The sequence below is a fragment of the Lynx rufus genome, unplaced genomic scaffold (genome assembly GCF_022079265.1).
Source record: "Lynx rufus isolate CCGP_SWC_20201006 ecotype Redwood Valley unplaced genomic scaffold, mLynRuf1.p SCAF_3, whole genome shotgun sequence".
Taxonomy (NCBI): domain Eukaryota; kingdom Metazoa; phylum Chordata; class Mammalia; order Carnivora; family Felidae; genus Lynx; species Lynx rufus.
Genome location: NW_025814845.1, coordinates 151001384 through 151029040, shown reverse-complemented (window position 1 = coordinate 151029040; position 27657 = coordinate 151001384). Strand labels below are relative to the sequence as shown.

At 43.5% G+C, this 27657-nt stretch overlaps 1 protein-coding gene across 1 annotated transcript; it reads right to left on the bottom strand.

Annotated features, from left to right (window-relative positions):
- Positions 1-1997: 1997 nt before the first annotated feature.
- SOX7 (SRY-box transcription factor 7) lies at positions 1998-7065 on the bottom strand. The gene is made up of 2 exons (XM_047090859.1): positions 6828-7065; positions 1998-2920 (listed from the first exon to the last, which is right to left on the bottom strand). Exons 1-2 carry the CDS (start codon positions 7063-7065, stop codon positions 1998-2000), a joined length of 1161 nt encoding a protein of 386 aa, XP_046946815.1.
- Between the last annotated feature and the right edge of the window lie 20592 nt (positions 7066-27657).

Here is a 27657-nt window from a genome sequence, read left to right as displayed (position 1 = left end):
GACCAATACCATAAAGTAGAACTGGGCATAATATCTATGCCTCCCTTGAAAACCTTTTCTGTTCACAAAACTCTATTTCAAATGATAGCATGGTCATGGTACAAAAACATTTATTTAAATTAAATATTTTAGACAGATCAATATCTACAACCGTTCCAAAGCACGTGTAGTTCTTACTAAAAAAAAAAAAAAGGGAGGGGGGGAACAGTTTAGCTTAACGTCTGTGATAATGTTTTACAAGATTATTAATATACATTCTGGACTGCACCAGCCAATCATATTGTCAATGATTTACTATTTATTACCAAATGTATATACAGCAATAGCATAAAGATTAATTATATCTTATAAGTAATTTTACAGTAGGACTCCTTGGAAGAAAACAAAGGATCTCTCAACAATATAAAATATAAGCTGAAAATAGGAGAATATATAAAACACTTACATATTTCATACAGGCAATAATAATATGCTGCAATTAAAAGACAGACAACTGTCTTCTTGCTTGTTGCTAGTTATGTTCCTTCAAAGGAGTTTTGAGAAAAGGATGAAAATGTTTTTGGGGTGGGGTCAGGGCTCAGAAACATTTTGTGGATCACAGTGCGTTTCTGTTCTTTGGGAAGTAAGTATAGTGAAGGAAGTTGTTTTGAAGTGTTGGCTGAAGGTGTTACCAAGAACCAGCTGGCTGGTGAGGAGACCAAACTCCCACCGCAGCCATAGGAATCATGCTTAGGATTTTTAAATCAGGGGATCTTTGAATTCATGGCCAATTCAGGGGTGGAGGAAGAACAGTGAAGAAGAGAAAAAGAAATCCAGGAAAGGAAGAAGGGGACTCAGAGACAGAGAGAAGGAAATTCCTTTTGCACCTGCAGAGGGGGAGAGTATGATGAAATTTCGCTCCAGAAATCAACATATCTAGATTGGAGGTAAGTGACATTGCTCTGTAGGTTCCCAGCTCTTTGGGTCATTAGGAACAGGGAGTTGACAAGAAGTTGCCAACATCAACAAGAGTATCTGATTTAGGCTGCACAGACATGCATTTAAGGGTGTGCATGAAAGTGTGTGTGTTGTACGTGTCCCACAAACACTATATATTCAGGCTGTGTATATTCTCTTGAAATGTGTGTGTAATAAAAAATAATTTATCTTTCAAAGTATGTTTAAAAAACAATAGCTTGAATTCAATCCTATTTTCGGTGACGCAGGCAACCCTAGTGGTTAATTTTCCAAATCAAGATGGGTGTTGTTTCTCAAGTCGGAGGAGTCCTTCTGAAAGACTGTGATCATTTTGAAAGGCAGTGCAAGCAGAGAAAGCCACGTGTTCTTGGGCTATGCACACAGAATTATCACCAGGTTGGCCGTCAATGAACTTACTAAGTCAAACTTCGTTTTCCTTTTAATTAGCCTTGAAACAATCCTAGATCAGAAAACCTTGGAGCGGAAGCGGACTTAGATATCAAGTCTGTGCCCCACTTCCTAGATTGGGGGCGGGGGGTGAGGGGCTGGAAGGGGAAGAGAGACGAGTGGGAACTAACCCTCCCAGGAAGAACTGGGACTGGAGCGGGGGTCGCCTGGATCCCAGCTCAGGGATCTCCTCACCGGGAGGACCCATAGATCAGGACGGCTGTGCCCCATGCGGCTGTGTCAGAAGCTGGAGATGTATGAAAGCCGCTGGGATTTCACACATTTGTTTCCGTGACGGGGACCTGGAGAAGGAAAGGAAAATCTACCGGGAAACCATCTTTCAGCAACTAACTTGCCTTATTCCCCGGGTGCAGTCAATGAGAACCCATTTGAAGGAATACCCTCAAAATGCAGGCTGCCGGGAGTGAAGGGGCGCTCATATCCGCAGAGCCCCGTTCTGCCCCGAGGACAGGTCAGACCTGCACACCCGGTGCGGCTGGAGGAAAGCTGCTAGCGCGGCGCCATCGGCTCTGCTCAGTGCGCGGGAAGGAGAGGGCTGCGGCGAGGCAGGGCTGGGCTGGCTGCCCCGGACTCTATGACACGCTGTAGCTGTTGTAGTACGTGGCCGTGGCATCAGCCAGTACGGAGATAAGGCTGGTCTCTGTGGGGCCTGTCGATGTCACCTGGGAGACCGGGGCATGCCCATTGAGAGCCACAGCCCCCGCAGCAGAGTCTGGGTGGCCAGGAGTGTTCAAGTACTGGTCGAACTCATTGCGATCCATGTCCCCCAGGAGTTCCACCTGGCTCAGCTGATCCAGGGCATCAAAACCGGGGTGCTCGGGAGGAGGGGAGAGCTGGCCCAGGTGGGCGTGGAGGTTGGAGTGGAGAGGGTGGTAGGTGGTAGGGGAGTAATAGGCAGGAGACGGGGGACAGGCGGGTACAGTGGACATCATAGAGGCGCCTGGGGACTGGCCAAGGGCCAGGGAGCCCAGGGGGTGACCGCAGTGGAGGGGGTTGGGGGCGTACTCCGGTGAGTAAGGGGGCCCCGGCAGGTGGGGGATGCGGCGGGAGTGCGCATGCTCCTCCTGGCAGGGAGAGGAGAAGAAGGTCTGCTCCGGCTCCAGCACGTCCAGGGGCGACATTTCCGGGGGCGTGGGCAGCCCGTAGGGGTAGGTGTCCACGCTGCCCGGGGTGCCGCCGCCGCCAGCCGGCCCTTCGTGGTAGCAGCCCCGCAGGCTGGGCAGGGCGGAGCCCGCGGAGTACTCACCGCTGTCCTCCTTCTCTCCTAGCGCCCCCCGGCCGCCGCCCCGCTTCTCGGGCAGAGCGTTCTGGTCTCGGGAGAGGGAGCTCAGGAGGAAGCCTGCGTCCACGCGCTTGCAGAGGCGCTTGGCCTGCTTCTTCCTGCGAGGGCGGTACTTGTAGTTGGGGTAGTCCTGCATGTGCTGCAGGCGCAGCCGCTCCGCCTCGTCCACGTAGGGCCTCTTCTGGGACAGCGTCAGCGCCTTCCACGACTTTCCTGCTCACATAGGTCAGAGAAGGCCACTTTCAGCATCCGTGCGGCTTGGGGAGGCCGGTGCCCTTGTCCCAGGCACTCGTGCCTCCCAGCATCCACACTGACACATGCCCTCAGCCTCCGGCCCTCATCCCACCGGCGGGTTCCCCCACTCCACAAAGGACACAGAAGACACCGCGCCCCTCCTACCCCCTTCCTAGCACCCTAGCACTGTGAGGCCAAGCCAATCCCTCCCGCTTGCATCCTACAAAACCACTCAAGTCAACAGCGGCCGCCAACACATCACCTCTCCTATAAATGTGCGCGATGTGGGATTCACGGTGTCAGACCCCGGGGTCAGACACAGGATAAAAATATATAACGACTATATTGATTTGGGCTCTTTTTTACCCTTCGTGGACCAAGTCCACAAATCATTTGTGCATTTTAATGAAAACTCTCTGTCTTTGCTGATTATTGCTGCCTCTCAGGAAATAATGCTATATTTATTTATGGCATAAATTTCACAGGTCTTCTTGTGAAGGAACTCAGGCTCAGTCAATCGTTTCACATATGTAAGTAAATTACAGGATCCCACTTAGGGTAACAGACCATTATCCCTCATATCTGAAGGTCAGTTATGACTCTGCCATATAAAGACCATGGCCAGAATGCTAGCATCTACCTGCAACATGCACATATACATGCATGCACAGGCACATGCACCCCCCTGTATGCACACACACACACAGTGCATGCACACACCTGTATGCACAGGCACACACACACACACACATACACATGCATGCACAGGCACACAGGTGTGCCAGCACACACTCATGTCAAGGCCTCCTGCCACCTACTTAGTACCCTTGCACTATGGCAGGGGGCAGCTGCTCAGTCTTTGATTCTCTTTGCAGAAGCAAATTCTTTAACTTCCCTGGGACTCTATTTTTCACACTATAAAATGTACTGTGATACTATCCAATGCAAAACTCTCTAAGAAGCATCCCATGCTTGTATCCCACGGATGCTAAAATGGTGGTTTCACTTGTATTTTCTATTCATCCTTATTCTCTTTTGTATCTTTTTGTAAATTGCTTTAGCACCTCTCTCATCTGTCTATATTCATTGCATATCCCTCTGGCTGCTGGTTTTCTGAAAGTCATTTCTGGACCCCTTAGATTGTTACCTCCTAGGGCGGACTTGGGATTCTGCAAATTTAAAAGTTCCCCACATGACTCTGATGTATCCTAAAGTTTGAGACCTACTGGTCCAGAGGGTAAGCATCCCCATCCCCAAGCCCTGTAAGGAAAGGGGCCACATGTCCTGCCCCAAGCCCTCTGCACAGGGCCCAGTGCAGAGGTGTGTGTAACTGCTGCCTGGGTACCCACACTGGCTGACTCTGGATGCCTGGCCCTCAAAGGCACTGGAGGATGACAATTGTTAAAGGCACTCTACCACTGGGATGAAAGTTTATAACTGTTGTGACAGAGTCATCAATTAATATAATTAGCTGTCACTTAAAAGGGCAACTTGAAAAGTGTGAGGAACTCTGGATTTGGGGTTGGTCAGCAGTTCACAGCCTGTGGCTGAGACTGCAAAGTTGTTGCAAGAGGCCCAAGATCCAGGCACACCCCACACCCTGTCTGTGGACTGACTATAAAATGGGACTCTAGTTTCTAAGTATACATGGATGTCATAGTATTAATAAAATATTCACTGTAAATACCACTAAATGTAAAACTGTCTTTATGTTCCTTCCCATTCATAGTATACTGAAAATGGGTGCTACTGGGTGACATTTTTAATGTTGAAGATGGGAAAACTTACAGTCAAAAGAGTTGGGACTCTTTCCTAGGTCAGAAAGGAAAGGGCTGGGCAAGATCATAGAGTAGAAGTAGATCATCCTGCCACCCCCTTATTAACAAGTGTAGAAAGTCTGCATTTTAAAAATATGTTGGTTCCTCTTGCCCAGGGCCAGGGGCTGTGTGGTTAAGCAGGAAGGAATCAGTGTCTTTCCTGCAAAATGAACTATAACCTCTGGAAGTCTAAATGCAAATTGCCAACAGGCACCAGCTCGCTAGAGGCATTTGTCAGGCAGGTCTTTCTGCCTGCCCTTTCCCTGGGAGCAGGCAGCCTGGGTCGCAGAAGGTTCCCCAGCCTGAGTTCCTCTCCCACCTCTGGCCTGGGCCGCAACAGAAACCTCACTCTGTCGTGGTCACAAGAGCTTCACTTCAGCAAGAGGCACAGTGCCTGGGCCCACTGAAAAAATGTGGAGAGGTCCACAAAAAAAAGTGTTTTCATTTCTTTAGAAACCTGGAGAAAAAGGGGTGCCTGGGTGGCTCGATCGGTTAAGTGTCGGACCCCTGATTTCAGCTCAGGTCATGGTCTCATGGTTCCTGAGTTCGAGTTCAGTATCAGTTCTGGAGGTCAAGCCCAGTATCTGTCTCTGCGCTGACAGTGGGGAACCTGCTTGGGACTCTCTCTGTCTCCCTCTTTCTCTGCCCCTCCCCCACTCGCACTGTGTGTGTCTCTCTCTCTCTTAAAATAAATAAATAAACTTAAAAAAAGAAATCTGAAGAAACAAATGAACTTTTAGATAAATACTTTACTGTTGTGTGTATTAATATGTTTGTCTTTATGCCACCGGAGCATGAAATATAATTTTAAATATTTTTATGAAGAAAGTGGCTCATGGAGACACTGACCCACCAGTGTGTCCTAAACACATCTAGCCAGGGGGCTGGGCCATGGGTAGCAGGCTTTTTGAAACCAGCTGCTTTGAATGGACGTCTGGACTGCAGGAGGGACCCTCTCTGCGGACCAGCAGGTTTAGCCAGCAGGAAGATGGGTGTCAGCCCTCACCGCCACAGTTCTGAGCTCTAGAGGGAAAAGGAAAAAAAGGCTCAGTTCTGGGCAGGGTGGGGTTGGGGAGGGTCAGGGCAGCCTACGGTGACCCCTACTGTCCCTTCTCTCAGGTCCTGGCGCCCACTGTGCCTATGAAATGCTTTGAAAGGTTTCCACCACTTAAAATGAATAAAAATAAATCGAAAGGCAAAAAGGTTAGGAGTAGAGCAGCAGAGCGGCGCTGAAAGTGCTCAGCTCCAGACGTGGGAGAGAAGAAGCCCTGACGAAACCCGACTGGAACTCGGGTTTTTCGGATGTGACCTAACATCCTTTCTCTGGGCTCCCCTGGTCTGGCGTGTCCCTGTCCCCAGTCCGACTGCCCCTGCTGGGACTGCGCAGCAGCCCTGGGAAATTGGCGGGCCCCGGGACAGACCTCGCTGGCGGCCCTGAGCATCCCAATCAAATTATCTACGCTCCTGCGATTGAGAAATACATGATCGAATCGAGTCTCTGCGTACTTTTCGCTCTTGGTTTAAAAATTAAGTTAAAGAAGGGCTGCGTTCCCACAAGCTCTCTCTTCACGAATATTCGTTAATAATAGTTACAACCACCTTCCGTGATTGTGCCAGTGGTAAAGTGAAGGGGATGGTGGGTTTCCCGCTTCGGCATTCCCAGCAAACACCGGTTCCACCCGGCCTCCTCTGCGTTTCGGTTCCAACCCGTCCGTGCGCGCGGGTCTCCGCTATTCCCTGGGACCCCAAATTCTGCTCCTGTTACCGCCAGTGGGCTTCCTGGCCCACCCTAGTGGGCCGCGCGGTTTCACTTTGGGCCTCGTCGAGGTGTCCCTGCTCTGAATCCCGGGCACTGAGCGCACACCCACGCTCGCACAGATGCCCAACCTCGCCCGCACAGACAGCGCCCGCGCTCCCCGCGCATACCCACTCGCGGGCTCCTACCCACGCTCCGCAAGCTCGAGGGCCCCCCGCCCTGCCCGCAGCCGCGAGCCCCCGGCCCTCCCCCGCCCGAGCCCCCAAGCCTGCCGACCTCTCGGGGCGCCCCGCCCGCCGGCTTGCTTACTCACCCAGCATCTTGCTGAGCTCGGCGTTATGCAGGTCCGGGTTCTGCACGGCCAGACGTTTCCTCTCGTCCTTGGCCCACACCATGAAGGCGTTCATGGGCCTCCGGATGCGGCTCTCCGAGCCCTTGTCCCCCGGAGGGCGGGGGGCGGCCGGTGGAGACAGCCCATCCGACAGCTCGGCTTCCAGGGCCGGGCACTCGAGCCCCTCGGGCCACGGGTAAGCTCCCAACAGCGAGGCCATGGCCGCACGGGGGGTCCCCTCGTTTCGCCTCGCCGGGCAGGCGCTGACCTGGCCCTCGCACGGGTCGGGCGTCCAACTTGGCTGGCAGCCGCGGCCCGTCCCCTTATTTATCAGCTTCGGGCGGTCGCGTCCTCCAATGACTCTCGAAGGCGGCGCGGCCCCTCCCTCCGTCTCGGCGCGGGCCCACTCCCAGCGTCCAGGGCCACCGCGTCCCCGCTCCGACCTGCCAGGAGGGGGAGATGGGAGGGAGGGCCACTTCCCGGCGCCCTCCCCGGCCCGCCCCTCTGCCTCCAGAGTCCCTCCTGGGAATCCTTGCCTGGATGCCCCCAGGAACGCCTCTCGTCCCGCCCGCTCCGGGTGCAGGTGTCGCAGAGCCGGGAGGCTGGCGCCCCCCGCAGTCACCTCGCCCCGGACCGGGAGCCAGACTCCAGCCCCTTGTCCCGACTCTCGATGGCCTCCCGGAGCCAGGCTCCACCAACTCCTCTGGCGCCTGGAATCCCATGAAGAACCGAAGCCAAACAGGTTTCGCTGGTCAGGGCCAGGCGCGAGAGACATTGACCATGAATCCTCCCAGAGCAGCCCGTGAACTGTTCTTGAGAGAACATTTCTACTCTTGTTCTAAAACGACCCAGGCTTCACCAGCCTCGCCCCCAGCCAACTTTGGCGGCCAGAACCTGCAAGGGTTGGGTCTGCACTCTGCATGGGATTCTGTGCAGCGCTCATCAAGGACCTCCTCGACACCCCGAGACTCCCTGGCTGTCCTGAGGGCTTGTCTGCGTTCTCAGTTCCCCTTTATTCACTCCGCCACTAAGGTCTCTTCTTTAACACCCTTAGTCTCACAACACCCTTGTTTCCAATGTCCGCAAGGTCTCCAGCCCCCTCCTCTCTAGCTCTTCCCTCAGGGAATTTTCTTCTGGTTGTATTTTCTCTTTTCTCCGTCCTGCTCCTTAGAATGGTAGTCCTGGTCTCTTGACACCCCAGAGATAGGCCACTGGTTCTGGGCTTGAGCTCAACTCCGAGGGTTGAAGTGTGGGAGCTTGGCAGTCTCTCCAAGATGCCAGATGCCTGCCCCCTACCCCAGAGGACAGCTCTTTCGATACCCAGCTTCGTGTGGGCAGGGCCATCCTGCTGGCTCTTACTTCAGCTCCCGCACACAGTAGGCACTCAGGAACCGCTGAATAAGTGAATGAATAAGTGAGTGAGTAAATAAGGCTTAGACACACCCTACTGTATAAAATGCGGCAATCATAAAGCTTGATCAGATCCTGGAATTCAATCTACAAATATTTACAGAGCCCTATCCCTGTTCAGGGCTTAGCAGAGGTGACCCTGAAAGGAGGTAGCATTGTCGTGGGAGGACAGTGGGAGGACCTTGAGGTCTGAGTCAGGACCTGTATTCAGTATTTGATCACTTAATGTGTGACTCTGGGCAAGTCAGGTATCTCTCTAGGCCTTTTTTCCTAAATCTAAAATGAGGACGATGATAAGACTTGAACTAACAGGATTGTTATGAAGATTTGGTGAGATAATATATGTGAAAAGTTAAGTTTTACATGATGCTTGATGTTAATATAACTCTAGACGTAAAGCCCTGTAAATTCTAGGACCAAATTCAATGTCCTAGTGAGCACTGAATTCACAGGTGCCTTATGTGCAACGCGTGCTCCTGGACGGGCCCCACGAACCCCAAGGCAAGTGGATAGAGAAATGCAACTTCTCCGTGTTTAAGTCTCGGTTTTAACCTATAGAGCCCAGGATAATTTTTATCCCAGAACGGGCCTCTCCTTTTTGGGCAGAATCCAGGAGCAGCAAGCTAGGCCCATGTGCTCCACCAGCTACTCTCACGGCCAGTGTGGTCAGCAAAGGGAGCAGGGCGCGGTGCTGGCTGGAAAGTGGGTGACCAGCAGCTGGGAGAGCATACTGGAACCCAAGGTGGAGCGCCGGGGCTGGCTGGCGCCAGAGGCAGAGCAGGGAGCGGGGGAGAAGGCGGGGTGCGGAGAGAATGTGTCCACGGTCTAGGCGGACTTCCCTACCCCGGGAAGCCTAGGTCATTTCCCGTGTTGGACCCCTCTGCCAGAAATTCCTCAAGAAAAAATCCCCAGGCCAGAATACTCTAAGAGCCGTGGGGAGCTAGGGCAGCGCCAGGCCCGGGGAGGGCAGCTCGTTGGGGAAAGGGGGTAAGGAGAAGAGATCTCATCTGGGGTACTTGAGCTGCAGTCGTGGACTCTGGAAGAATTCGGCTTCCACCCTTTGTAAGCCCACCGCCGCTGCTGGGAGCAGACTGTGCTCCGCCGGGTCAGCGGCCTCTAGTGGACAGCGCCCCCTTGCCGGCCGAGGGCGTTCCCACTCCCGCCCCCCAGCCTCTGGCGCGCTGCCAGCTGGAGCTGAGCGCGCACGCAGTGGGGCAGCGCCCAGGCACCAGGTTAGGAAGAGGCGCGGGCCCCAGGTAGCGCAGAACGGTCAAATTGGATTCCTGATACCTTTGGCAAAATTGGAGAAAACAGTAAGGGCGGGCACAGAGAGATACAAGTTGTGATTGTTGTTTCCAGTCGTTTAATTTCTTGCATTTTGTCTGGAGGGAGCGCGGGAGACCAAGTTCCCCAGAACCTGGGCATTAACTGCCGCATGGCTAGCACGGGCGCCGCCCTCCGCGTGTGAGCTATCTGCTCACGGGAACCTGAGCTCTTTTGTTCGCTCCATACCTTCACATCTTAATTTGTACGCACGTATTGATTCACCTGGGTAACTTTATGGGAAGGTGCCCTGGGGCAGGCGGTGCTAAGGGATGCAGGTCCCTGTGACCCCTCTGCCTTTCTGGTCACTGCGACCTTCGGTCCTCCAGAACTCCGGGTAGACCTCAAGCATCGCCAAAGCCCAGGGCTCGGAGGGCTGAGCCGGAGAGCCAAGGCGGGCGCCCTATATCCGCCAGGCATCCCCGACACCTGCTCTGGCCCGCGGTGGGGGGCGGAGGGGGCAAGGCGAGGCCAGTTGTTGGTCCAGAGGCTGAGGCTCATCCGTAGAGGCTCCGCTCAGTGAATCTGCAAGCAAACAAACCAAGGAGCCTCCAGCAGAGACAACGGGATGGGATGGGGGTTTCAGCAGAAATCGAAGAGCGGAGAGTTCCACCAGCAGTCTGTATGTGACGACTCAGGGACACAGTGGACACTGTGCGAGTACCACGCAGCAGACCTGTCGGGACACAGACGCCAAGTGTTCCTTTTCCTGTGTGTATTGCGTGAACTGTGCTCTCTGCTCACTCAAAAGACTTTTGCTTTATTTCTTTCCTTTTCTTTTTCCTTTACTACTTCTGTGCTTCCCTTCCTCCCTTCTTCCCCTTCTTACTCCTCTCCTCCCCCCTCCCCTTTTCCCTTTCTCTGCCCTCTTTCCCATGTCTTTCTTTAGCTCTGTAATTCCTTGAACTTGGGTTTCCAGAAACACAGAACCTAAAAGTCGGAAACCCCGAGCGTAAATTGCTGCAACTTACTAGCTGTGTCATGAGAATTCATTTACTTGATCTCAGCCTCGATTTCTTCATCTGTAAAATGGGGATAAAATCAGGATTACTGATATAGTATTTGTGAAATCACCTCCTATACTTTAAAGAATTGTGAAATGTTACAATAAATGGATGACATTTTAAATGAAATTAATTGGGCTGGGCCTTCAAAACTTTCCCCTCAGGTTTTCCTTAATCGCTTCCAAATCTATGAATTTTGGTTACTCTAGGAGAAGGAGAAGGTGGGGGTATCAGGTACACATTCCCTGCTCTGACCCACAGCTCTGGCACCAGAGCTCTGCCCCTGGACCAAGCATAGCCCTGGGCTGGTGAAGCCACAGCCACCAGCTTTCATCTCTGCAGTGGTTTTGTGTGTGTGTTTTGCTGGTGCTCTTTGTCCCTCACACCAGGCTGGGGGTTGAAATTATCATCACCACCATCATCTTTGCTCACACTAATTTATCTGTCCTTGATTGACAGTGTTTGTAAAGGTCACTTGCTGACTCATTTGGGCCACCTCACAAACACTCTGCAAAGCAGGCTGCCCAAGTTGTATTATTTTTTTAAATGTTTGTTTGTTTATTTAGAAAGAGAGAGAGAGAAAGCACCAGCAGGGGAGGGGCAGAGAGAGAGGGAGACAGACTCCCAAGCAGACTCCACACTATCAGCACAGAGCCCAACACGGGGTTTGATCTCATGAACCATGAGATCATGACCTGAGCTGAAACCAAGAATGGGTCACTTAACCAGCTGAACCATGCAGGTGCCCCACCAAGTTCTATTATTAAGCCCTTTCCCTGGTGAGGCTGCAGCATGCCAGTGGCAGAGCAGAGACTGAAGATGCATCTCTTGCCTTTGTGCCTTTGCTCCCTGGTCCCTGTGCTCCCCAGGGTCAGCTTCCAGCTCCCCTACACTCAACAGAGCCCCAGGCCAGAGAGAAGGGCTTCTAACCAGCTGCTGTGTCTCCCTCTGTCTTTGTACCCTCTCCAGTCTGATCTCTTGAAGTTCCACTGGACCTTTCCTCATCCAAAGGGTGCCTGAAGTTCAAGGAAATGTGAAAAGCAAATGAGCAAACCCTGTTGGCCATGGGTGAGGTACACACTGGAGAGCCAGGAGACCTGCCCAGGCCTGCCAGCTGCCTCTTCTCCGACTCCTCAAGGCTGGTCCAGCAACAAGAAACCCTGACTTCCCTCTCAAAAGCTGCACTCAGAGCTTCTCTTTTCCAACCCAGAGGGATCTCTTCATAGTCATTTCGGAGAAGTTCATCAAGGTCCCTAACTGAGAATAGTTGGGGGGGGGGGTGGTGGTTAAACTACACAACATGGATTGAAGATGTACTTGATTTAAGATGGCTTACCACAGTGGAAGTAGGCAGGGCATAGACAGAGCTTCACTGCATCGTAAACTGTTTTTCTACAGGAACTAGGAGGAAGAGGAATAGGGTTTCTAGCCTGTGTTGTCCCTGAATGTGGGTAGTGTAGACCTCCTGACGATATCAAAACCCCTTTGTACGAGGGACTTAATAGTACCAAAACACTGGGCTACAGAAACCCAAGTTTTCTTGGGATACCCTATGCACAGAATCCCCTCTCTACATAAATGGGCTCATCTCTGATTACTCGTGTCTCCCAAGGAATGATGAGAAGAACTCTGACTTGGAGCCAGAAGACACTAAGTCCAGTCCCATCAGCTTCTACTGGCTGCACACATTTGAGAAATTCACCTAACCAATGCACAGGGTGGAGAGTCACATGAGACCAGTGAGATGAAGGGCTTGCCCTGTTGTGTGCACTCTTGAGGGCTGGGCAGAGAGATGCCAGTGCTCATTCTGGGATTTGTGTTTGCTTCTCCCTAGCAATGAGGGCCGGAAGAGTTCCAAGCCAAGAACACACCTTTTCTACATTAATTTTCTCTTACTCCACTATGAACAATGACCAGTTTTTCTTCTGTAAGGTAATATGTATGTAGGATTCCTGCACTGAAATGATCTTTATTTAATCAGTCAGACACTACACTTTCAGACTTTAGATGGAAAAACCAACAAATTACTAACAGTTCAAGGGGATATGTTTCTATCTCTTTATCCTATTGCCTATTCTTTCTAAATGCCTAAGAGGAAGAAGGGAAACTGACTAGAAGTCATCTTTAAATAATAAAAAATGGAAATAGGAATAAATAGGAATAAGTCTTTTCTTAGGCTATCTGTACACAGGTCTGATTTCTGGGTAAATAGTGTCAGGATAATGACCGACGTCATGAGGTAATACTGGTATAGATCTTGTCACGGAGAACTCTATAATTAGCCAACAATTCTGTTGTGAGAAGCTGAGGATACATCTTGTTTATTTAGCTTATGATATTGTCTTGATGTGTCTCAACCTACCATCATTTTATGTTTTGCTTTTTAATAAAATGTTCATTGGAGTATAACATGCCTACAGAGAAGTGTGCAGATGGTGACTGCTGGCTGAGATTTCACAAAGTGAACACACCTGCATAAGTAGGGCTCAGATCATGAAATACAATGTTACTTGCTCTACCATTTTAAGGCTTCCCACTCCCCACTAAACTGTAAGTTCCCTTACGGCAGGATTGAGTATCATTCTGTTTTGAAATATAGTATATTAATAGAAAAAATCAGGAGATGATTGCCATTGAAAAGCTAGTAACTCACAGTTCCCAAGACGGGACTCTACACTCTGGGGTACACATGGGAAAGGAACGGCAGAGCAGCAAGAGCCTTCATTGTGATTTCCTCAGGAAGGACAGGTGAGCAGGGAGGGGAAGCAAGTTTAGGATTAATAAGTCTGAATAATTTGGGTGGACTTTGGAGTATAGGAATTATCCCTGGTTGTCTGGTACCTGGCCTTGAGGTGATTAGGGCAGGTGGACAGTGGCCCAGAATGTGAGAGCTCCATAAAGGATGTGGTTGTGGGTGTGGGTTTGTATTTGAAAAGTGCACAAGGAGTTACACTGTTCACTATCTCTAGGGATTGGCTAGACTTGGGAGGGGCAATCCCTCCAGAGTCAGCAAGGCTCCTGATGTCAAAGCTCCAAGATATAAACATAAAAGACTGTTAATACACAGTTATCTTTGACACTCCAACCTAAAATAATGGGTTGCACATAATCAGCATTCAAGTAAAGGGGAAAGATGGAAGGAAAGAAAGAAGGAAGTGAGGGAGGACAATGGGAACAATGTGCGGTGGGCAGGCTAGTTGGGCAATAAGAGTGCTGCTTTCAATAGCCTCACTTCCCATAAACACTGAAGTGAGTTGCCCACAACTCATGTGAAAAGACTGCATTCAACAGCTCCTGGATTTATATTCAGAAAGATGGGATGTCTCAGCAGTCTTAGATGTCCCTTTATGAAGACTTCACTGGGAAACACGCCCCTCATTCAATATATCCATTCACACTACCTATCTAAATTGGTCCTTGAATAGTTTGCCCTGCATTTCCACTATCATTCGACAGTGATCTAGGAAAGGATGTGCTTCAGTTTTCTATTGCTGTGTGATTAACCATCCCATTATGATAGGTATTTGCATAGTGTACAGTGAGGTTGTCTTCTTTATGATGTCTGAGGTCTCAGGTGGAAAGACATGAATAACCTAAAGTAACTTGAATGGCCAGGAGCTGGAACTATTTGGAAGTCTCTTCAGCCACGTGTCCAGCACCAGGGCTGGGATCACTCAAAGGCTGGGCTAAACTGAGACTATTAACCAGAGTATCTATCCATGGTTTTTCTATATTGTTTTGGCTTCCTTTTAGCATGGTGGCCTCCAACTAGACAGACTTCTTAAATGTTAACTCAGCTCCAAGAATGAGTGTTCCCACAAACAAAGCAAAAGCTGTATAGTATTTTATGACTTTGGCCCAGAAGTCACATGCATTACCTCTGACCAATACTCCATTGGACAAAGCAGTTACGAGCCTGGCCAGATTTAAGGGGAGGGAACATAGATCCATAACTCTCAATGTGGGAAGTGTCAAAAAATTGTGGCATGCTTTAAAACCAGCACCAGATATATTTCTGTGTGAGATGATGGTGGTAAGAACACCATAGGTCTAAAACTGACAAATAACTAAGTAACTCATAACAACACTCCTTCCCACCCCAAAGTGAATGTCAAGGCAAAGAAATGTGTCACCCTCTTCTTCTGTCTTCTGTCCACACACATTACACAATGCCATTCCTTCAAAAGGTTTTTTCAAACCTTCCCCAAAGAAAATAATAGAAATCAGGCAATAATAATTTCATTTTTAAGATGGAGGATACTGAGGCACAGGGTGTGTCTAGGGCCATAAAATAATTTAAAGGATGGGACTGGGTCTGGATGTTGAAGCTGCATTTGAGAAAAGCTTAATGAGTTATGGATCCATATTTAGAACTGGAATATGTAAAGTTTTATTGGAAGGGGCAGTTGGGGTATTTGGCAAGAATTGAAGTTCAAGTATGGAAAATGGTTTCTAAGGCCTTCTTCAACTGGGTTTTTAACTGTAGTCATCCTGTCACTTTTGACACTGGATCTAGTGAACAAAATGTTTGGAGCAGAAGTAATCACAGTCTTGTTTACTTGTATAAACGGGCATTTTACCTGTTTATTTAAAGTGCTATTACAAATTACATCTCATTTCATCTTCAAAGAAAGCAAATAAGGTATATTATTATAACCTTTATTTTATAGATGAAGAAATAAGGCTTATAGAAATTAAAAGACAGCTAGTGAGTGGCAGAACAGGTAAAATACTAAGCCCTAATACTACAGCTCTCTCAAGAAGACCCATTCATTGCTTAATTCTCCACAAGATGTAGGGTTTGAGTGAAATGAGGCTGGACCCAAACAAACAATATAATATGTAAGAAAGCAAACTTTAAATTACAGAAACTTCCACTTCTTCCCATGAAGGAGAAACAGGGATCAGATTTATCTTCCCACCCTAAACCATTACAAAACTAGATGAAATATATAAAACAAGAGTTTCAGACATTGTACACAGAGTGGAACAATAATCTTGGAAAAGATAAATAAACAAGGTGAATCCAATAAGTTCCCCTGCTCACCATCTGAAGAAAGTTTCCAGACCATAGCACAGAAGGGAAATTGAGGCAGAGACCGCAGCGTTTTGCTGTGTCAAGGAGACAATGTTCTCAGCTCAAGGAGGACAAAGGAGAGACTGTAAAAAGGAAGGGCCTCAGAGATTTGCAGAAGAGTATCCTTGATCTTTGGCTGAGTACTCAACTGCACATTTTGTGAAAAAATACTAAGGCTATGTGGGGAAAAAAAATCTGGAAAAAAGTAGTAGGAATAATCTCCTGAGCTCACACAGGGCTAGAAAGTGTTTCAGTTCCCATCAACCAAGGTGTAAAGACCTCTTAATACAGGGGGCATCAGGTATTGTCCCCAGAAGAGTATTGCATCATAAAAAAAGTACAACCCATTACCAGGATAAAAAACAGTCAATAGAAATAGAACCAGAAATGATAATGGAGCTGGCAGTTAAGGATATTAAAAGAGCTATTTTTAAATACACTCCATATGTTCAAGAAGGTAGGGGAAAACAAAAACATGATGGGGAGAGATATAAAAGTTCTAAGGAAGACTCAAATCAAAATTTTAAAGGTGAAATATACAATATTGGGAATACAAAAGACACTAGCTAAGATTAATATCAGATTAGAGATTACAGAAGAAAATATTAGTGAACAAGAGACAAACTACCCACAATGAAAAGCAGAGAGAAAAAAAGACTAAAAACAGAGAAGCAACAACCTGTGAGACAATATTAAGTGGCCTACCATAAAAGCAATTGAAGTCCCAGAAAAAAAGAGACATTAAAATACATATTTGAGAAAATAATGGCTAAGAAAATTTCCAAATTTAACGGAAACTATAAATTCATTGTTTCAAAAAGATCAACAATCCTCAACCAGAAGTAATATAAAGAAAGCACATAAATACACATGATAACTGAACTGAAAAATCTTAAAAGCAACCAGAGTTTAAAGGACACATAACATATAGAAGAACAAAGATACAAATTATGGTAGACTTCATGCTTGAAACTACGCAATCCAGAAGACAATGGAATAACATTTTTAAAGTGCTATAAGAAAAAAATTTAAATTTTCAACTTATAATTCTATATCCAGCCAAAATATCTTTTAAAATGAAAGCAAAATAAAGGCTTTTCAAACAGGCAAAAGCTTAGTGAATTCATTGTCAGTAGGTTGGCACTATAAAAAATTTAAAGTCCTTCAGGCAAGGGAAAGTGATACCAGATGGAAATTTGGACCTACATAAAGGAATGACAATATGGGGTAAATATAAAAGACATTTTGTCTAACTTAAAGACCTCTTTGAAAGATAATTTATTGTTTAAAGCAAAAATAATAACAATGTATTATGCCATTTATAACATATTTAGAAATAAAACGTTTAACAATAGCCCAAAGGCCACGAGGAGGGAAATGAAAATATACTGTTGTGATGTTCTTATTTTATAGGTGATGTAATACTACATTATTTAATGGTAGACTGATCAATTAAAGATAAATATTGTAAACTCTACAGCAACCACTTTAAAAAAAAGAGCAAAGAGACTTAATATAGATAAAAATTATATCATGAAAACTTTAATTAATCTAATTTATCCAAAACATGAAAATAGGAAAATATAGGTAAAGAACAGATAGGACAGATAGAAAACAAAGTAAGATGTTAGATTAAAACCCACCTATATTGATGATTGCATCAAAGATTTATGACCTAAACACTCCATTTAAAAGGAAGAGATTGTCAGATTGGGAAAAGAAGCAAGACTCAACTATATGGTGCCTATAAGAAATTCGCTTTAGACACAAATACACATTAAAAGTAAAAGCATGGGAATTCTAATTTCCAATCTGGCATGTAAGGATCCTGGAAATCATGAATCCTATTCTAACAAGAAAAAAGATAAACTGAAAATCAACAACTCTTTTTAGATCCATTAGAGAATTGAGGTCATGAAGGGTCATGAATATGAGATAATAAAAAAAATACATTGGTCTATGCCTCTGGTTCCTAGGACAGAGCTCCTAAAACACTTGCAATTTCTTAATAAGAACACTAGGAAAATATTTTGTTCTCTTGAGGGAATTCTGGGTGGGCATCTGGATGCTTCTTGGATGGGGGTTGGTCAACAGAAAGACCAAGCTTGGAATTTTCAAGCCCCCTCCCTACTTCCCCAAAAAGGGTAGAAGGGCTGGAAATGTAGTTAATAATTAATCATGGCCACATGAGAAAGCCTTCATAAAATCCCAAAAGTATGATGTCCAGAAAGCTTCCAGGTAGGTGAACACATCCATACCAGGAGAGTGACACATTCACAACTCCCTAGGGATAGAAGCTCCTGTGCTCAGGATCCTCCCAGACCTTACCTTATCTACCTCTTCATCTGGCTGTTCATCTGTATGCTTTATCATATCCTTTAATAAACTGGTAAATTTAAGAGTTTTCCTGAAATCTATGAGTCACTCAAGCAAATTGGTTGAAACCAAGTAGAGGGTCATTGGAACCTCTGATGTATAATCTGTTGTTCAGAAGCAAAAGTGATAAGCTGGGCTTGCAACTGGTGTTTGAAATGTGTGCACTTAGGAATGGGGTCAGTCTTGTGGGACTGGGCCCTTAACCTGTGGGATCTGATATTATCTATCTCTGGATAGACAATGTCAGAATTTAGTTAAATCATAGGACAGTCAACAGGTGTTTCAGAGAATTGCTTGATGTGGTGAATAATTTCCACACATTTGGTGACCAGAAGTGAAGTTCTTTGTGTGAGTAGTAAAGGAGACTCACAGGGAAGAAACATACAGTAGGGAAGAATTATTTTTCCCCCTATACAAAAGGAAGAAAACAGGTTTTTCCAAACATAAGGCTAACTGCTGTCCCCAAGATTGGAGAGCCAGATAAGTGGATACAAAGAATCACAACTTACTAGAGCAGAAACCCAAGAGAAGAAACCTCCACAGGAACCAGTACCAGGTTCCTTTTACTCAGTATGTCATATCTGGCTTTCAAGAAAAAAAAATACAAGGCATACTAAAAAGGAAAGAATACTGTTTGAACAGGTAGAGTGAGCATGGGAACGAAATTCAGATATGACAGGGATGTTGGAATTATCAGACTGGGAATTTAAAATAACTATGATTAATATGCTAAGGAAAGAACAACATGAAAGAACAGATAGGTAACATAAACAAAGAGATCAGAATTCTAAAAAAGAATAAAAAAGAAATGTTCAGAATCAAAAGCACCATAACAGAATTGAAGAATGCTTTTGATGAGTTAATTAGTAGCCTGAATACAACTGACAAAAGAATCAGTGAGTTTGAGGATATGTCAATAGAAACTCCCCAAACTGAAAAGCAAGGAGAAAATAAAAATGGTACAGAATATTCAAGAACTGTGGGACAACTACAAAATGCGTAGCACATGTTTAAGGGAATTACACATATCCTCATGTAGCAGAATAAGAAGACAGAGAAAAAAAGAGCAGAAAAAATATTTGAAGCAATAATGACCAAGAATTTCCCAAACCACATATTCAGGAAACTCAGAACACCAGGAAGGATAAATGCCAACAAATCTATACCTAGGCATATCAGATTCAACCTGCAGAAAATCAAAGACAAAGAAAAAATCCTGACAGAAGCCAGAGGAGAACTTACCTTACCTATAGAGGAGCAAGGATAAGAATCACATTGGACTTCTCTTTAGAAATCATCCAAGCAAGAAAAGAGTGGAAGTTGGTCCACTTGGAAATGGTCCAAGTTTTCCACATTCTCACTACACTTGTTACTTTGTTCCCCCCCCCCTTTTTTTTTTTTATAAAAGCCATCTTAGTGGGTGTGAAACAGTTTCTTGTAGTTTTAACTTGCATTTCCTAATGAAAATGCTGAGCATTTTCTCATGTGCTTCTTGGGTATTTGCATATCTTCTTTGAAGAAATATATATTCAAGTCCTTTGGGCATTTAAAAAATGTTTTATTTATTTTTTAGAGAGGCAGCACAAGCAGGGCAGGGGCAGAGAAAGAGGAGGACAGAGGATCTGAAGTGGGCTCTGTGCTGACAGCAGTGAGGCTGATGTGGGGCTCAAACTCACAAACCATGAGATCATGACTTGAGCTGAAGTTGGATGCTCAACCTACTGAGCCACCCAGGTGCCCATCTTCGGGCATTTTTAAATAGAGTTTTGTTTTGTTGTTGAGTTGTAGAATCTCTTTATATATTCTGGATATCAATTCCTTAGCAAATATATTATTTGAAAATATTTCCTCTCATTTCATGAGTTCCATTTTCATAATGTTCTTTCATACACATTTAAAAAAATTTTGATGAAGTCCAACTTATCTATTTTCTCTTTTCTTGCCTATACTTATGGTGTCATACCCAAGATATCATTGTCAAATCTGGTGTCATGAATTTACCCCGTATGTTTTCTTTCAAAGAGTCTTAGAGTTTTAGCTCTACATGTACGTCTTTGATCCACTTTGTAAATTTTTGTATATGGTGAAAGACAAGGGTCCAACTTTACTTTTTGCTTGTGGATATCCAGTTTTTCAACATCATTTGTTGAGGAGACTGTCCTTTCCCCATTTAATGGTCTCAGCATCCTTGTCAAATATCATTTGGCCATACATGTGAAGGGTTATTTCTGGGCTCTCTATTTATTCCATTGGTTTATAGATGTGTCTTTATGCCAGTACCACAGTATTTTTGGTTACCATAACTTTGTAGCAAGTTTTGAAAGCAGGAAGTGTGAGACTTCCAATTTTGTGGGTTTTTTTTTTTCAAGATATTTTGGACTATTTGAGTCTCTTGAATTTCCATATGAATTTTAGGATGGAATTTTCTATTTTTGCAAAAACCTGTCACTAGGATTTAATCAGGATTTCACTGAATCTGTAGATTGTTTGGGTAGTATTAACATCTTAAAAATATTAAATTTTCCAATCCATAAACATGGAATGCCTTTCCATTTATTTGTCTTCTTTAATTTCTTTCAGCAGTATTTTATAGTTTTCAGGGTACTTAACCCAGCCTCCTGGGTTAAGTTTACTCCTAAGTATTTTATTCTTTTTGAGGGAAATTATATGAAAAATTCTCTTCAATTTCCTCTTTGAATTGTTCATTGTTAGTGTATAGAAACAAACTAATTTTTGTGTGTTGATTTTGCACCCTGCAACTTTGATGAATTTGTTTATTAGTTGTAACCATCTTTAAAAATACGTGTGTAATCTTTATGGTTTTCTACATGTAAGATCATGTCACCTATGAACAGAGAAAGTTTTATTTATTCCTTTGAATTTTGGATACCTTTTTTATTTTTATTTTTATTTATGGCTAATTGCTCTGGCTATGATGTCCAGTCCTATGCTGAGCAGAAATGGTGAAAGTGGACATCATTGAACTGTTCCTGATATTAGAGGAAATGCATTCAGGTCTTTTTCCATTGACCATGATGTTGGTTGTGGATTTTTCATACATGGCCTTCAGTATATTGAGGTAGTTCCTTTCTATGCCTCATTAGTTGAGTGTTTTTACCATGAAAGAGTGTTGAATTTTATAAATTCTTTTCTGTATCAGTTGAAATGATGACATGGGTTTTCTTCCCCCTCATTCTGTTAATATGTGTGTTACATTGATTGATTTTATATATTGAATCATCCTTGCATTTCACGAATAATTCCCATTTGGTTATGGTGTATAATCCTTTCAATATGCTGTTGAATTCATTTTGCTAGTATTTTGTTAAGGATTTTTGCATCTATATTCACAAGGGGTATTGGGCTGTAGTTTTCCTTGTGTCTTTGTCTGGCTTTGGTATCAGAATAATGCTGACCTCATAGAACAATTTCAGAAGTTCCCCCTCTTCAATGTTTAGAAGAGTTTGAGAAAAATTGGTATTAATTCTTTCAATGTTTGGTAGAATTTGCCTGTGAAACCATCTAGTTCTGGGATTTTCTTGGGAGATTTTGGTTACTAATTCAATCTCCTTTATAGATCTGTTTGGATTTTCTATTTCTTCATGTTTCAATCTTGGTAGTTTGTGTGTTCCTAGGAATTTTTCCATTTCATCTAGGTTATCCAATTTGTTGGCATACAATTTTTCATAATACTCTCATAAGAGATTTATTTATATATAATCCTTTTTATTTCTGTAAAATTAGTAGTAGTGTCATCTCTTTTATTTCTGACTTTAGTTATTTGACTCCTCTTGTGTATGCATGCTCTCTTTTTATTAGTCAGTCTAGTTCAAGGCATGCCAATTTTGTTCGCCTTTAATGAGAACCAACTCTTGGTTTTGCTGGTGTTCTCTATTGTTTTTCTATTCTCTATTTTACTTTTCTCTGTTCCAATCTTTACTATTTCCTTCCTTCTACCAGATTTGGATTTAGTATTTTTTTTTCTAGTTCCTTAAGGTGTAGAATTAGATTGTTGATTTGAGACCTTTTTTCTTTTATAATTTAAGCACTTACAGCTATAATTTTCCCTCTTAGTGCTTTCTTTCACTGCATCTGATAAGTTTTGGTATGCTGTGTTTTAACTTTTGTTTGTCTCAAAATATATTCTAATTCCTTTTATAAGTTCTTCTTTGACTCATTGGTTGCTTAAGAATGTGTTTTTTAGTGGGGCGCCTGATTGGATCAGTCGGTTAAGCGTCTGACCTTGACTCAGGTCATGATCTCACGGTTTGTGAGTTTGAGCCCTGCTTCTGTCTCTGTGCTGACAGCTCGGAGCCTGGAGCCTGCTTTGGATTCTGTGTCTCGTTCTCTCTCTGCTCCTCCCCCGCTTGTGCTCTGTCTTTCTCTATCTCTCAAAGATAAATAAATGTTTAAAAAAAAGAATGTGTTGTTTAGTTTCCACATATTTGTGAATTTACTGTTTTTTCTTCTGCTGTTGATTTCTAGTTTCATTCAATTGTGATTGGCAAAGAAATGTCGCATGATTTCAATTCCCTTAAATGTATTAAGATTTGTTTTGTGGCCTAATATATTGTCTTTCCGAGAGAATGTTCCTTATGTACTTGAGAAAAATGTGTCTTCTGCTATTGTTGGGTAGGATGATATGTATATATCTGTTAGGTCCAAGTGGTCTATAGTGTTATTCTAGTCCCCTGTGTCTTTATTGATCTTCTGTCTGGCTGTTCTCTCCATTATCAAAATTGGGGCATTGAAGTCTCTCATTATTGTACAGATGTCTATTTCTCCTTTCAATCCTGTAAATATTTGCTTCATATAGTTTAGAGTTCTGATGTTTGGTGCATATATGTTTATAATTGCTGTATCTTCTTGGTGAATTGGCCCTTTAATATTATATATCCTTGTCTCTTGTAAATTTTTTATTTAAAGTCTACTTTGTCTAATATTAGTATAACTCCCCTGCTCTCTTTTGGTTACCATTTTCACAATATATCTTTTTACATCCTTTCACTTTCAACCTATGATCCTTAGGTCTAAAGTACATCTCTTATAGACAGTGTATATATAGTTGGATCCTGATTTTTTTGGTGTGTATCCACTCTGCCATTCTATGTCTTTTGATTGAGGAGTTTAGCCAGTTTACATGTAAAATAATTACTGATGTGGAAACACTTACTTTTGACATTTAAAAAAAATGTTCTGTATGCTTACAGCTTTTTTTTTTATCCCTCATTTCCTCCATTACTGCTTTCCCTTGTGTTCAGTTGACTTTTTGTAATCATTTTGATGCATTTTGATTCTCCTCTCATTTCATTTTTGTTTATTCTTTAGATAGTTTCTCTGTTGTTACCCTGGAGATTAGATATACATCCTGAAGTCATTACAATTTACCTTGAATTGATAGCAACTTAATTTCAATCATATACAAAAACTCTTTCGCTTTACAGCTCTACTCCTCCCAACTCTGTTATCGATGTCACAACTTACATCCTTATATATTGTATAACCATTAACATAAATTTATATTTCTTTCACTTTTAAATACTGTAGAAAATAAAAATTAAGTTACAAATCAAAATTACAACACTATTTTTTATATTTGTCTGTTTATCTTTATTAGAACCTTATATTTTATATGGCTTCAAGTTACTCTCTAGTGTCTTTATATTTCAACTAGAAGAACTCCCTTTAGAATTTCTCAAAGGACAGATGGCACTGAACTCCCTCAGTTTTTGTTTGGGAATATCTTAATTTATTCCTCATTTTTGAAGGACAGTTTTGATGAGTATAGAATTTTTGATTGACAGGTCTCCCCTGCCCCCATTTCATCATTTTAAATATATCATCCCATTGCCTTCTCCTGCAAGGTTTCTGCTAAGAAATCTACTGACAGTCTTATTGGAGATCTCTTGTATGAACAAGTCACTTTTCTCTTGCTGCTTTCAAGATTCCCTCTTTATCTTTGGCTTTCAACAGTTTGATTATAATATGTCTCATTGGGTCTATCCTTCTTGGTGTTTGTTAAGCTTCTTGGACTTATATCCATACATTTCCTCAAATTTGGTAAGTTTTCAGCCATTATTTCTTCAAATATTCTCTCTGTTCCTTTTTCTCTTCTCCTTCTGGGAACCTCATAATGCTTATTTGGTATGCTTGTTAATGTCTCACAAGTCTCTTGGGCTCTATTCACTTTTCTTCTTTTTTCTCTTTGCCCCTTAGACCTGATAATTTAAAATGTCCACTCTTACAGTTTACTGACCGTTTCTTTTACATATTTGAATCTGCTGTTGAAACCCTCTAATGAAATTTTAGGTATTGTATTTTTCAGCATAGAATTTTCTTTGGTTCATTTTTATAATTTCTAACTCTTTATTTATATTGTCACTTTGTTCACATATACTTTTCCTGATTTTCTTTAGTTCTTTGTGTTTTCCTTTAGCTCTTAGCATGTTTGAGACAATTGTTTTAAAGTCTTTGTCTAGTAAGTCCACTGTGTGTGTTCTTCAGAGACTATTTCTGGAGATGTATTTTGTTCCTTCAAAAGGGGCACATTTCCATGTTTATTTGTATATCTTGTGAGCTTTTGTTGAAAACTGGGAATTTGACAAAATTGTTGTCCTACCAGTCTTTGCAGATTGGCATGGGAGACCTTTACTAACTAGCAGGTCCCTGAGCCTGAAGATCAGCACAGAGTGAAGATTTAAGAGTTTTTTAGGTCTTTTCTGGGCATGTATCTTTCTGGGCTTATATGCATATGCTCTCCTGTATCGATCCTCCCCTCCCCACCCCATTTTATTTTGCTTTTAAAATAAACTTTAATGTTTATATTTGAGAGAGACAGACAGACAGATAGCAAGACAGTGCGTGACTGGGGGAGGGGCAGAGAAAGAGGGAGATATAGAATCCAAAGAAGGATCCAGGCTCAGAGCTGTCAGCACAGAGCCTGACGTGGGGCTCAAACTCATGTGCTGTGAGATCACGACCTGAGCAGAAGTCAGATGCTTAACCAACTGAGCCACCCAGGTGCCTCTCCTTTGCTGGTTTTAACTGTCTTAATTTCCCTAAGAGTCTCAGGCCAACTTCTTCTCAGGGCTGTAGATGTTCTGTTATATTCTTCTGCCCACAATCTCTTTCCTTCCAGGCATCTGTATATCTGCAGTCCCCCTAAGTTTTACATGCCATGGCACCTACCACTTCCTTCCATGGCTTCCAGCCTAAGATCCAAGCCTTGCTGCTATTTCCTGTCTGAGCTCTGAGTCAGGCAAGACAGATATGAGTTCCTCGGTCAGTCCACAGATAGGCTAGAATGTTACAATTTCCCCTCTACTCTTTCTCGCCCAGGGGACAGAACTAAAGATTGGGTCACTTCCTCTTGATTTCATTGTTGGGGTGGGGTGGGATGAAGGCAAGTAAAAACATCATGAAATCTCCTAGCATTTTCAGTATAGTTTTTTCTGGATTGGGCGTTCATTTGGTTTCTGTAGATATTTGGCTGATTTCCAGAGCTTCTACAAAGTTATCTTAGTTAGCTTATAGTTGTTTATTTAATGGTTTTGTTGAAGAGCTGGGGCCTGGAGCTTCCTATTCTGTCACCTTGCTGAGGTCCCCAGTACTTGATTTTTCTGACTGATGGTACATGATATTGTTTTTAATTTCTATTTCCAACAGTTCATTAAAAGATAAAATGTAATGGTGTGTTGCCGTTGTATCCTGTGAGCTTGTTAAACTCTTTACAGTTCAAAGATTTGGGGATAGACTTCTTGGGGATAGTTTTATGTAGACAATTATCTCACAACTCAATATAAAGAGGAAAATACAATAAAAGGGTGGGGAAAAGATTTGGACACTTACAAGGGAAGATATAAGAATGTCCAATAGGCACATGAAAAGATGATCAACATTATTAGTTATTAGGGGGAAATACAAATTAAAACCACAACGAGATACTATTATACATCATTAGAATGGTTAGAATTAAAAATAGTGAGAATACCAACTGTTGGTGAGGATGTGGAGCACACAGAGCTTTCATAAACTGCTTTTGAGAATGTAAAGTTGTAGCCTTTGTAAAACTGGCTGTTTCTAAGTTAAGCAAACATTTATCATATGACCTGGCCATTCCACTCCTAGGTGTTTCTCCATAACAAATGAGAGCATATATCTAAATAAGGACGTATATTTGAATGTTCATAGAAGCTTTAAGCATGAGAGTATACAACTGCAAAAAGCCCATATGGTCATCTGATGAATGGATAAACTGGTCTATCCTCAAGTGTAATTTACTTAGCAATAAAAACGAACAAACTACAGACAAATACAGTAACATTGTTGAATGCCAAACACATTATGCTAAGTTGAAATGATTCCACTTTTATGAAACTCTAGAAACAGTAAAGATATAATGAAAGAAAGTAGATCAGTAGTTGCCAGAGGGCCAGGGCACAGGGGCAGGTGACTGATTGTAAAGGAGCACATGGAAACTTACTGGCTGATAGAAATGTTCTATAAGACAATAGTTGTGGTGATTACACAACTATATCCACTTCTCAAAACTCATCAAATTGCATACTTAAAAATGGTGAACTTATTGTTTGTAAATTACACTTCAATCAGTCTGACTTTAAAAATCCAATGCAGAGCACAAGACATGGATTTATTTGGGCTACAAGTGCCCCCTGCCCCCAAATACAGAGAAATATGGGAATAAGAGGAAATCATTTCGTTTGCCCACGTGTTATCTATAATGTATTCAAAAATATTTCTTAAACATGTATTAGGGAATAGGCACTGTGTTAGGTGTTCGGGATGCAGTGAGAAAAAGCTTCTCTCATGGTAAGTATAGAAAAAAGCACACACTCAGTGCCAAAAGGAACACAGAAAAGGGATATGTAACCAAGACCAAGAGTGATCAGGAGAGCAGGGGACTGTGGGCTAAATTTTGAGTGATGAATATATTGTGTTTCTTTCCAAACATGTTCACATAATGATCCTCAGGGATAGCTAAGAGGCTATGTAGCCTAGAGGAAAACAGTGGGGGCTTTGGAGTCAGGCAGATGTGGGCTCCAGTAATGGTCTATTTATTAGCTGTGTGACCTTGAGAAAAATGCCCATCAAGCAGAATCTCATTTTTTTCCACACTCAGAATCTGGGTAATCATTATTACCTATGAGTTGTTTTGAGAATAAAGAGAAAATAATTATAAATCTTCCAGCTGAATAAAGGATGCCATTAATAACTGATAATGAGACACACATGTCAACCACCCTTCCTGGTTATTATAAACCTTTCTACCATCCTGGTAAAATACTAAGAATGAGTAAAGAAGGGACTGGAGCCCCTAAACTCAAGGTTTTCAGAGTGTCACACATGACCAACAGAGTTGGCATACTGATCTGCAGCCTGAGCACCTCTCAGGAGCCTGTCAGGAGAAGGACCTAGCCCAGAAACTGGAAGAGGACACAGGAACTCATCTAATCCTTCTCCTTCTACCCAGAACGGTTCTGCACCAAATTGCTGCTCTCACTTGCATTTTTCTGGTGAAATTTCTTTTCCTTTTTTTAAATTAAGCTTTTAATTTTAATTCCAGTACAGACAACATACACTGTTATATTAGTTTCAAGTGTAC